The sequence below is a fragment of the Bison bison genome, unplaced genomic scaffold (genome assembly GCF_000754665.1).
Source record: "Bison bison bison isolate TAMUID 2011002044 unplaced genomic scaffold, Bison_UMD1.0 scf7180017864259, whole genome shotgun sequence".
In the NCBI taxonomy this organism is placed as follows: Eukaryota; Metazoa; Chordata; class Mammalia; order Artiodactyla; family Bovidae; genus Bison; species Bison bison.
In genome coordinates, this window is record NW_011494831.1 from 5045313 (window position 1) to 5058208 (window position 12896).

At 37.6% G+C, this 12896-nt stretch overlaps 1 protein-coding gene across 1 annotated transcript in view; it reads right to left on the reverse strand.

The window, feature by feature from the left end:
• UBR1 (ubiquitin protein ligase E3 component n-recognin 1) overlaps nucleotides 1-12896 on the reverse strand; it is a 156221-nt gene that overhangs the window by 103500 nt on the left and 39825 nt on the right. Inside the window, exons 5-10 of the mRNA XM_010848042.1 lie at nucleotides 11537-11667; nucleotides 9429-9567; nucleotides 8064-8126; nucleotides 7704-7827; nucleotides 7287-7394; nucleotides 6555-6643 (exon numbers count right to left, since the gene is read on the reverse strand). Coding sequence (XP_010846344.1) covers nucleotides 6555-6643; nucleotides 7287-7394; nucleotides 7704-7827; nucleotides 8064-8126; nucleotides 9429-9567; nucleotides 11537-11667 — 654 coding nt within the window. The remainder of the gene's footprint in view (nucleotides 1-6554; nucleotides 6644-7286; nucleotides 7395-7703; nucleotides 7828-8063; nucleotides 8127-9428; nucleotides 9568-11536; nucleotides 11668-12896) is intronic.

Here is a 12896-nt window from a genome sequence, read left to right on the forward strand (position 1 = left end):
GGGCATCCTCCACCAAACTGTGACAGGCTTCCAGTTGCTAACCATGTCTTCCTGGGATCCTGGACAGTTGACATCTGCCAGGAGTGTCACAGCCTGAGATCAGCTCACCAGAAGAGACATGCAGCCTACCTGGGAAACCACGTGGCTGGGACTGGGGAGGTGATTAAGACGCATGTTCCACCTGGGACAGTGCATTTGTCAAACACCTGGTTGCCTGAGCTGCTTGGACCTGGGAAGGGCACAAAACGCATGCCCAACCTAGTCTGTGCCCTTGCAGAGTACCCGAGAACCTGAGCAGCTTAGACCTGGGAAGTGCAAAAACTGCAGGGCCTGCTTTGGACAATGCCCCTGCAGAGCACCCTGGAGCCTGAGCAGTGTAGACGCAGGAAGCACATGCTGCCATGAGCTGGGGCAAACCCAGTGTGGTCCATACACTGCGAGCACTCCCCACACACGCCAGCAATATTTGTTGGCAGTGTCCCTCGCTCCCCACAACACAACTGAACAAGTAAGCCTAAATAAGTGACCACCTTTGCTCCCTTGTGTCAGGGCAGAAATTAGACACTGAAGAGACTTGCAAACAGAGGAAGCCAAAATAAAGAAGAGGGAACAGCTCTGGAAGTGTCAGGTGCAACAGATTAAAACCCTGTAGTTAACATTGACTAAGCATTGGAGGGGCCTATAGACCTTGAGAAGAAGTACAAGCTGGAACAAAGAACTATCTGAAACTGAACTGACCCCACACTGCCCACAACAGCTTGAGAGAAATTCCTAGATATATTTTTACTATTATCACTTTTTCATTTTTTTAAACTTTAACCTCTTTATTACTCCTTTAATTTTCATTTTTATAACCTACTATTATGTTGCAGGAAAAAAGACCCTATTTTTAAAGCAAGTTTCATATATATATATTTTATAATTTTTTGTGATCGATTTTGTTTTGTATTTTCAATATTGTTTTTTTGAAAATCTAACCTCTACTCTAGACTTTTAATCTCTGCGTTTTTGGTATTTGTTATCAATTTTGTACCTTTAAGAGTCTAATCTTCAGGATCCATTTTCACTCAGGGGTGTGATTACTGGCTTGATTTCTCTCTCCCCTTTTGACTCTCCCTTTCCTCCCCCAGGTCATCTCTAAATCCTCCCTCCCCCTTCTTTTCTCGACTTAACTCTGTGAATCTCTTGGGGTATTCTGGGCTGTGGAGAACACTTAGGGAACTGATTACTGGCTAGACTGGTCTCTCCCCTTTGACTGCCCCTCTTCTCCTGGTCACTTCTATCTCCTTCCTCCCTCTTCTCTTCTCTGTGTAACTCTGTGAATCTCTCTGGGTGTTCCAGATTATAGAGAGCACTTAGGGAACTGATTACTGGCTAGACTGCTCTTTCCACTTTTGACTCTCCTTCTTCTCCTCCTCAGAGAAGGCAATGGCATCCCACTCCAGTACTCTTGCCTGGAAAATCCCATGGATGGAGGAGCCTGGTGGGCTGCAGTCCATGGGGTCGCTCAGAGTCGGACACGACTGAGCGACTTCACTTTCACTTTTCACTTGCATGCATTGGAGAAGGAAATGGCAACCCACTCCAGTGTTCTTGCCTGGAGAATCCCAGGGACGGGGGAGCCTGGTGGGCTGCCGTCTATGGGGTCGCGCAGAGTCAGACACGACTGAAGCGACTTAGCAGCAGCTTCTCCTCCTGGTCACCTCTATCTCCCTCCTCTCTCTTCTCTTCTCTATGTAACTCTGTGAATCTCTCTGGGTGACCCCTGCTGTGGAGAATTGCTTCACCATTAACCTAGATGTTTTCTCATCTGTGCTGTATGGATGGAGAAATCTTGAGGCTACTATAAGAGAAGGACAGAAAACCAGAGGCAGGTGGCTTAGCTCTAAAACTTGAGAACATCAGAGAATTCCTGATTCCAGGGAACATTAATAGACAAGAGCTCACTCAAAGCCTCCATACCTACACGGAAACCAAGGTCCACCCAAGGGACAAGTTCCAGAGCAAGACATACCATGCTAATTCTCCAGCAAAGCAGGAACACAACCCTCAACATTAAAAGACAAGCTGTCCAAAGCCATGCCAAACTCACAGACACCCCAAAACTCACTACTGGACACTTCATTGCGCTCTAGAGAGAAGAGATCCAGGTCCACCCACCAGAACACAGATGCAAGCTCCCCTAACCAGGAAACCCTGACAAGCCACTAGTCCAAACCCACCCACAGGAAGCATGCTCCACAATAAAGAGGAAAGACAAACTTCCAGCCTACAGAAAAGCACCCCAAACACAGCAATCAAAACAAAATGAAAAGGCAGAGAAATATTCAGCAGGTAAGGGAACATGATAAATGCTCACCAAACCAAACAAAAGAGGAGGAGATATGGAGTCTACCTGAAAAAGATTCAGAATAATGATAATACAGCTGATCCAAAATCTTGAAAACAAAAATGAGTTATAGATAAATAGACTAGAGACAAGGATTGAGAAGATGCAAGAAATGTTTAACAAGGACCTAGAAGAAATAAAGAAGAGTCAATCAATAATGAATAATGCAAAAATAAAAATGAATAATGCAATAAATGAGATCAAAAACACTCTGGAGGAAACCAACAGTAGAATAACTGAGGCAGAAGATAGGCTAAGTGAGGTGGAAGACAGAATGGTGGAGATAAATGAAGCAGAGAGGAAAAAAGAATAGAAAGAAATGGGGACAACCTCAGAGACCTCTGGGACAATGTTAAATACCCGAACATTCAAATCATAGGTGTCCCAGAAGAACAAGACAAAAAGACAGGGCATGAGAAAATACCTGAGGAGATAATAGTTGAAAACTTCCCTAAAATGGGGAAGGAAATAGACACCCAAGTCCAAGAAACCCAGAGAGTCCCAAACAGAATAAACCCAAGGAAAAACACCCCAAGACACATATTAATCAAACTAATGAAGAGCAAATATCAAAAGCAGCAAGGGAAAAGCAACAAATAACATACAAAGGGATCCCCATAAGGATAACAGCTGATCCTTCAATAGAAACTCTTCAGGCCAGGAGGGAAAGGCAGGACATACTTACAGTGCTGAAAGAGAAAAACCTACAACCAAGATTACTATACCCAGCAAGGATCTCATTCAAATATGAAGGAGAAATCAAAAGCTTTACAGACAAGCAAAAGCTGGGAGCATTCAGCACTACCAAACCAGCTCATCAACAAATGCTATAGGATCTTCTCTAGAAAGGAAACACAGAAAAGGTTTATAAACTCAAACCCAAAACAACAAAGTAAATGGCAATGGGATCATACCTATCAATAATTACCTTAAATGTAAATAGGTTGAATGCCCCAACCACAGACAGACTGGCTGGATGGATAAAAAAATAAGACCCCTATATACGCTGTCTACAAGAGATCCACCTCAAGCCAAGGGACACATACAGACTGAAAGTGAAGAGCTGGCAAAAGATATTTCATGTGAATGTAGACCAAAAGAAAGCAGGAGTAGCAATACTAATATCAGATAAAATAGACTTTGAAATAAAGATCACAAAAGAGACAAAAAAAGAAAACTATACGCCAATCTCATGATAAACACAGATGCAAAAATTCTCAACAAAATTCTAGCAAACAGAATCCAACAATCTATTAAAAAGATCATACATCATGACCAAGTGGGCTTTATGCCAAGGATGCAAGGATTCTTCAATATTGCAAATCAGCAATGTTATATAACACATTAATAAATTGAAAGATAAAAACCATATGATTATCTCAACAGATGCAGAGAAAGCATTTGACAAAATTCAACACCCATTATGATAAAAACTCTCCAGAAAGCAGGCATAGAAGGAATATACCTCAACATAATAAAAGCCATATATGATAAACCCACAGCAAACATTATCCTTAATGGTGAAAAACTGCAAGCATTTCCCATAAAATCAGGAACAAGACAAGGGTGCCCGCTCTCACCACTACTATTCAATATAGTTTTGGAAGTTTTAGCCACAGCAATCAGAGAAGACAAAGAAATAAAAGGAATCCAAATTGGAAAAGAAGTAAAACTCTCACTGCTTGTAGATGGCATGATTCTCTACATAGAAAACTCTGAAGACACCACCAGAAAATTACTAGAGCTAATCAATGAATATAGTTGCAGCATATAAAATTAATACACAGAAATCCCTTTCATTCCTATACACTAACAATGAGAAAAGAGAAAGAGAAATTAAGGAAACAATCCCATTTACCATAGCAAAAAAAAAGAATAAAATACTTAGGAATAAATCTACCTAAAGAAACAAAATACCTATATATAGAAAACTATAAAACACTGATGAAAGAAATCAAAGAAGACACAAATACATGGAGAAATATACCATGTTCATGGATCAGAAGAATCAATATAGTGAAAATGAGTATACTACCCAAAGCAAACTACAGATTCAATGCAATATCGATCAAGCTACCAACGATATTTTTCAGAGAACTAAAACAAATAATTTCACAATTTGTATGGAAATACAAAAAGCCTTGAATACCAAAGCAATCTTGAGAAAGAAGAATAGAAGTGGAGGAATCAACCTGCCTGACTTCAGACTATACTACAAAGCTATAGTCATCAAGAAGACAGTATGGTATTGGCACAAAGACAGAAATAAAGATCAATGGAACAAAATAGAAAGCCCAGAGATAAATCCATGCACCTGTGGACACCTTATCTTTTACAAAGGAGGCAAAAATATACAATGGAGAAAAGACAATCTCTTTAACAAGCGGTGCTGGAAAAACTGCTCAACCACCTGTAAAAGAATGAAACTAGAACACTTTATAACACCATACACAAAAATAAACTCAAAATGAATTAAAGATCTAAATGTAAGATCAGAAACTATAAAACTCCTAAAGGAAAACATAGGCAAAACACTATCTGACATAAATCACGGCAAAATCCTCTATGACCCACCTCCCAGAGTAATGGAAATAAAAGCAAAAATAAACAAATGGGACCTAATTAAAATTAAAAGCTTTTTTGCACAACAAAGGAAACTATAAGCAAGGTGAAAAGACAGCCTTCAGAATGGGAGAAAATAATAGAAATGAAGCAATTGACAAAGAATCTCAATATACAAGCAACTCCTGCAGCTCAATTCCAGAAAAATAAATGACCCAATCAAAAAATGGGCCAAAGAACTAAACAGACATTTCTCTAAAGAAGACATACAGATGGCTAACAAACACATGAAAAGATTCTCAACATCACTCATGATCAGAGAAATGCAAATCAAAATCATAATGAGGTACCATCTCTTGCCGGTCAGAACAGCTGTGATCCAAAAGTCTACAAGCAATAAATGCTGGAGAGGGTGTGGAGAAAAGGGAACACTCTTACACTGTTGGTGGGAATGCAAACTAGTACAGCCACTATGGAGGACAGTGTGGAGATTCCTTAAAAAACTGGAAATAGAACTGCCATATGACCCAGCAATCCCACTGCTGGGCATACACACTGAGGAAACCAGAATGGAAAGAGACATGTGTACCCCAATTTTCATCGAAGCACTGTTAACAATAGCCAGGACATGGAAGCAACCTAGATGTCCATTGGCAGATGAATGGATAAGAAAGCTGTGGTACATATACACAATGGAATATTACTCAGTTATTAAAAAGAACACATTTGAATCAGTTCTAATGAGATGGATGAAACTGGAGTCTATTATACAGAGTGAAGTCAGAAAGAAAAAGACCAATGCAGTATATTAACACATATATATGGAATTTAGAAAGACAGTAATGACGACCCTATACACAAGACAACAAAAGAGATAGAGATGTAAAGCACAGACTTTCTGACTCTGTGGGAGAAGGCGAGCATGGGATGATTTGAGAGAAAAGTATTGAAACATGTATATTACCATACATGAAATAGATGACCAGTCTAAGTTCGATGCATGAAACAGGGTACTCAAAACTGGTACACTGGGACAACCCAGAGGGATGGGATGGGGAGGGAGGTGGGAAAGGGGTTCGGGATGGGGGACACATGTACACCTGTGACCAATTCATGTCAATGTATGGCAAAAACCACTACAATATTGTAAAGCAAATCCTCCAATTAAAATAAATTTTTTAAAAAAGATATGTTTGTATATTCTAGCCTCAGATAGTTAAGTATAACTCTTACCCATCAAATTTCTGCCTCCTTTTAGCATGTATATATATCTGTTCCTTTTCCGTGCTCTTCTTTCAACTAGTCACTGCTCTTGTTACAATTTTAACTAACAGACAAGTGATTAGAAAAGATAAATGTACTCATAATTGTGACAACTTCCTATTGCTTTGTCTATGCAAATAACAGGTCATTTTTCAACTATCTCCTCTTAGACTACTGTTTTCATACTACCAAATGTGAAGTTAAATGATGAATTTTGAAAAACAAATAAGCTGTAAAATTAAATTCCCGCTCTGTAATTATCCCCTTTGTTTCCATTATTTCACTTACAAAATGGTTTTCTATTTTCATTTGTTGACATCTATTTATAAAGAGCAATTACCTTCACAAATTCCATAGCAAAGAATTTTTTGTATTCCATCTCCATAAAAAAACTGCTGAAGATCAACTCGTGAAGGATCTTACGGGCACCTATAAATCATTTTGGGGAGAAGTGGGAGGAGCATTGCCAAAGCAAAGAAAACATTTTAGCTATTAGTAGTGGCAGAACACTATAAAAATATTTCACATGCTAATAGACTTCAAGGACTCAAATATTAGTGGCACTTATCACGTTAATATTTAAGAGCTAGAATTTAAGATACATACATGTAATGCCTTTTCCCTTATTTTCTGTACCCGTCTCACTGCTGTACCTTTTACTTCATCCTACTTCGTCCAACCTTTCTCCATTTCTTTTCATTCTGTCTCACTAAAAACTATCCTATGTACCTTCCCTTCTCCATCCCCTTTAGGCTTTCTCTAACTTTTTACTTTTGGGTCTTCGTTTAGATTTTAAAAATGAAAATTAACATGGCTTTTATAATGGCATTACTACATGAATACATACATACTCTTTTTTACTGGTTCTGACTAAATGAAAAGGCACTACAATTAAAAGGCAATCTCCCTGGGTTTTAACACAGAGGAATACATATTGACTGCTTAATCTCACCCTGAAAATATAATATCTTATCAAGTTAATTGATTTAATAAACAAAAGAGATCACAACTCCACTACAGCTGTAATATTCCTTTGCTTCAAAGCAAGAAGTGTAAGTAAAGATCTACCTACCTTTATAAAGCTTTGCATCCCAAAGCATTAACCTGCTTATGAGACAGGGATTCTCTGAGCCAGGTTCTTCTCTAAGGCAAGCTTGGCAAAAGATCTGTCTGAAGTCACCTACAAACAAAAGAAGTTACATAGTTTTTATTCTTAAAGTATTTCTCCCAAAAATACATTTCCTATAAGAACATATGAAGAAACTAACAGTAAATGCTCTCATACTTGATGTCAAGAATAATTCTGTCAACATCAAAGAATCAAGAGCCAACAAAACATTATTCATAGCATTTGAAATGCAGTACTGAAAATAATCAAAATGCATAAAAAACAAACATTTTACTTTATACTCAACAACATTTTAAAATCTGTGGCTATTTAAAAAGACAATATTTTATGAAAAATAAGAAAAACAGGCTATATGCTTACTTGAGTAGCTCATAATTTTATTCATCCAGGACCCCAGACGCAAAGCAAATTTCTGATGCGCCATAACCTCAGAGTGTAATACTTCTACATGAAGTGGATGTTGAGAGACATTTTCTGAATGACTCTACAAATGAAAGGAATATTAGAAACAAACTAGTTTTTAAATTTTTGTTTTAAAAGTTATCTAGTCCTCAAAAAAAACAAATCATATAACTGTTACATTTTCAAAACTCTGGGTTTAAATGCTCCAAACTTATGTTTACTTAGGATGTCAAACCATTTCAACAATATAACTGTTTTACTTGGGCTCTTGTACATTCCTCTTAACATTTTCGTTTTGACCCTAATTCAGAAAATTACCTTTATATCTTCCTTTGCTTCCTGGCAAGCAGCAAAAGCACCTGCTTTAACAGCCCGACGGCCCTAATTTTAGACAAACATGAGAATTAAGTAGTAGATTGACAATCCCAATCAACAAGTAATATAAAACCCAAAGACCCAACAAGCTCTTAATTATTAATCATTTTTGACCACCTAAAAATCCTAAGATTGATAACACCTATAAGATAAACAGACTCTTGAGAGTCCCTTGGACTGCAAGGAGATCCAACCAGTCCATTCTGAAGGAGATCAGCCCTGGGTGTTCTTTGGAAGGAATGATGCTAAAGCTGAAACTCCAGTACTCTGGCCACCTCATGCGAGGAGTTGACTCATTGGAAAAGACTCTGATGCTGGGAGGGATTGAGGGCAAGAGGAGAAGGGGACGGCAGAGGATGAGATGGCTGGATGGCATCACTGACTTGATGGACGTGAGTCTGAGTGAACTCCGGGCGTTGGTGATGGATAGGGAGGCCTGGAGTGCTGCGATTCATGGGGTCACAAAGATTTGGACACGACTGAGCGACTGATCTGATCTGATCCGATGCAGCTTCAGAACTTTCAATGCCACTAGTAGGGAATTTCTATACTTTAGGGACTCAGATTTCTTGTTTCACAAAAATGTCATTATTTACTTATTGTACTCTATTAGATAACAATAAATTAGCTTTAATAAACTACTATTATTAATATAGGCCTTAGATACTTTTCATGAGTGAAACTGAAATTCTTCAACATGTGTTACATAATACACATGTAGTCCACTAGTGGGTTAGAGGTGTGGCCTAACGGATACTGACTTCTCAAGTCCTAGAATCATAATACCAGTAACTAGTGTCATGATGCTTCTTCCACTGTGTTACACTCCTCTTGAGGGTAGGGATTAGGTTAATATTTCTTCTGCTTATCTGAAGAACACATTTTGCTTTGGATGGGTGTTAAATAAAAGCTGAGCCATGTTATCAACATTATTCTATAAATAGTTTTAATAAATACTGTTAAGCTAACCAACTTTTCAGGATTCATGTATTTAGTCATTTATTCAATAATTTACAGAAACAGAACTAAGGTTGAGCTGACATTCTTAACTGCTCTTTGCCAAATATATTCAGTAACTTTCTATTTAGACTAAAAAAGGAAAATAATAGAAATCTAAAACTGTAATATACACACACAGAAAAACCAAGTTTCAACCAATTTACTTAGGCTATAAGGAATAAATGAAGAGCATGGTTGTACCTAACACACTACTAAAGCACTTGGCAAGGGCTACAGAGCTACTTGGCAACACCCAATTTCCAGGAAGCTGAAGAAGACAGTATAATAATTCAAATGAAACTCATGAACCTCTTTGTCTATGGCGGTGGTGTGCATCTGGGCCTCTGCAAGCTCACAGTCAAGAGCTCTTTGTAGACTGTATATGACATGGTCATATGAATGGTGTTCGTCATTGAAAAGGACACAGTAGTATCTATCATTTTTCTCCCTGTTTAAAACAAAAAGATACATATTCAGACACTGCAACAAATAAGCAAAGGAAAACATGAAAACCAGACTAAAATAAAAAATGCCCTGTGATGAGTAGCACCATGTAGTTTCCTGTGTATGAGAAAAGTGAAAGTGAAGTCATGTCCAACTCTTTGCAACCCCATGGATTGCAGCCTAAGAGGCTCCTCTGTCCATGGAATTTTCCAGGCAAGAATACTGGAGTGGGTTGCCATTTCCTTCTCCAAAGTACCACTCTAATACTAGTATAGGAGATGATTTTAAGTGGTACAGTGCCATAAAATTTTAGAACTCTGATAAAAGTATCAATTTTTTCATGTTTATCCCCAATTTTTCTTACTTCCAGAAGTAAAATGTTATTCTCATTAAGTGGTCGTATATCTTTAATACCATTCATAACTCTTGCTAATCTCCCACTCTGACAAAGGGAGACAAGCCTCAGGCTCAGAACTTTCAAGCAGGGAATGATAAATAGTCAAGATTTCACTAACATTTAGTTTTCATTTATTTTTGTTTCTACCTTCTATTTATTTTAAGAAGTACTGGTTTTATAGTACATTTAAGTTTTTTTTTTAAGGTGTATAGATTTTAAGTGCCAGCACTACCATTTGACTGCAAAACCTCAGACAAATCACTTAAGCATTTAATCTTGCTGAGATGATGGTATCTTTTACATCTCTAAGAAGAGATGTATAATATCTCCATTTGAGTGTGAGGACCTTATAAAATATGTGAAAATGGTTGTGGGCTACAGCTACACAAATGTCAGAAATCACTACCAGTTTTAAACAGATTATAATAATCTTCCACTAAATAGTCAATTGATCCTCATAACTATAAGAGGCAGCTTTTCTTGAGCCTCTTGTACCTTAGGAAATAACAGATTCAAAAAGACTTCTCTTTCGTCCCAAAGCCAAGAAACAATGAGAATTAGAAATCAGATCTGTGAATCTGAAGTACAGTGCTGTCTACATACATGACCACATTCAAGCAACCCACCCTTTTTAGACAGGCAGACTGCCAGAATTATGCTTACCAACACAAAATTTCTTAAAGCATTTAACTGATGCTATCAATGTATTTGAAATTAAAACTTTTTTGGACATAATTTCTGATGACCTTTATTTTTCCAAGCAGTTTATGGTCCCGTAAAAGTCAAAATGATACATTCGATGTCTTTAAAAATTGAAATTCTTAAGTCTTTCTCCTAAAAGAATACAAATAAACCCAGTAAACTCAAAAAACTGTATTTAGATTTGTGAAACCCCTAATATTACACAGGTAGAAAAATTCCCACAAGGCCCAAACTGTATTTCATATCAGGTCTTGAATTCTCTTTTGCCTTTTGTAAATTAAGAGCCAATATTGCTGTCACTAAAAGACTTATAGTTGTTAGAAATTGCTGGGTTTTAGCTAAAAACAAAAACAAAAAACCTCTTAAATTCCTACACGTGAAATAATCCTAGATCCCAACGCATAGGACAAAGGGATATATCTCCTTATTCTGACCATCAAAATTTTTGATCAAGAAAAGTGCTAAAGATCTGGACTACAAGGGAAACACTGTTCTGAAGTCCCCACCTTAGTTCACGAACCTCTCAGGGAACCTGGAAGTTGGTCCAGGCCAGGATCAAACTGGGAAATTTACTTCCTTGCTGGGATGAATGGCTGCTAAGAACTTGTAAATCATTGAGAACAACACCCCCAAAATGTTTTTTCTTAAAAATCAGAAGCTCCTGATTAAGCCCTTCTTTTGCCTTAACTTCTGTATAATGTCTTAGCAGAGCATCTCGTATAAATGGACATTTTGGAAAAATTCTCTATATAAAATTTTCACAATGATAGTTAAGTTAAAGCACTAGATAAAAACAAAAGACATTTTTCAAATACTCATTTTGCAATATAAATAACCATCATGAAAACTTCCCCCTTTATAAAAAATCCCTTACCTTTTCTGGAGTTCAGGAGGCAGTTCTTTTTCTTCTTCCCATATAGTCATTTCTACAATGTATTTTATCACCGAAGGGAATATTTTCCTGGCTTGGGCAATTACCTCTTCATTCAATGGACAGCGTAAGTTCTGCAAGAAAGTATAGAAAAACATACTCTCAATGTTGTATACAAGTAAGTGGATGAGAATGATAATGTTATTAATTTATAAGAACAATATTAATAAGTTCATTTACACCATCCTCCAGAATGAATTTAACTTCAGCCCAAGAGGTTGCTGTTCACACTGTTTAGCTGAATTCCTTGTGGCCAAGTTGGTGCTACTGATGACAGAAAGGAAAGGAGGCAAAATCATGGAAGCCTCCCTTATGACACTCTTCCTTATGAATGTTCTTCTCTGCCTGAGTAAACTAATCATATCAGAGAACAACGAGTTATAGGGTTTTGTTTTTCCCTACAGTTTACAAAAACATTTCTCATTTAATTTATTTCAACCAATCCTTACAGCCACTCTGTTAAGGCAGAAAATTTATGGCATTTAAGAGATAAAGATTCCATCTAAGGACTTCTGGGGTAGTCCAGTGGTTAAGGATCTGCCTGCCAACACAGGGGACATGGGTTTGATCCTTAGTATAGGAAGATTCCACATGTCTTGGGGCAACTAAACCCATGTGCCACAACTATGGAACCCCATGTGCTCTAGAACCCACACACAGCAACAAGAGAAGCCACCACAATGAGAATCCCGTGCACTGCAACTAGAGAGTTGTCCCTGCTTGCCACAACTAGAGAACACCTGCTTGTAGCGACAAAGACCCAGCACAGCCAAATATAAATAAATAAATATTAAAAAAAAATTTTTTTTTAAAAAGATCCCATTCAAGGTCAAAGAGCCTCTAAATGGATATAAAAAGCAATACTAACATCCGAGTCTTTTGACTTTCATGGGAAAAAAAATGTTCATTTCATTAAAGGATACCACTTCCTTAATAGGTTTGTTCAAACCAATTAGCTAAAAAAAAAAAGCATTTAACTGCTCTGCATCGTAAACCATTAGTGAAATGCAAGTCAAAACCATAGTGAGATGCCTCTTCATACCTGCTAAGGTGACTATTATCAAAAAGGCAGGTAACAAGTGTTGGACAGAATGCGGAGAAACCTGAACCCTATACACTGCTGATGGAAATGTATGATGGTACAATTTGGAAAAGTCTGAGAGATGCTCAAAATGTTAAGTATAGTGACCTTATAATCCACCAGTTCCACCCTGAGATATCTACCCAAGAAAAATGAAAACATATATCTACCCAAAAAATTTGCACACAAATGCTCATAGCAGCATTACTCATAATAGCCAAA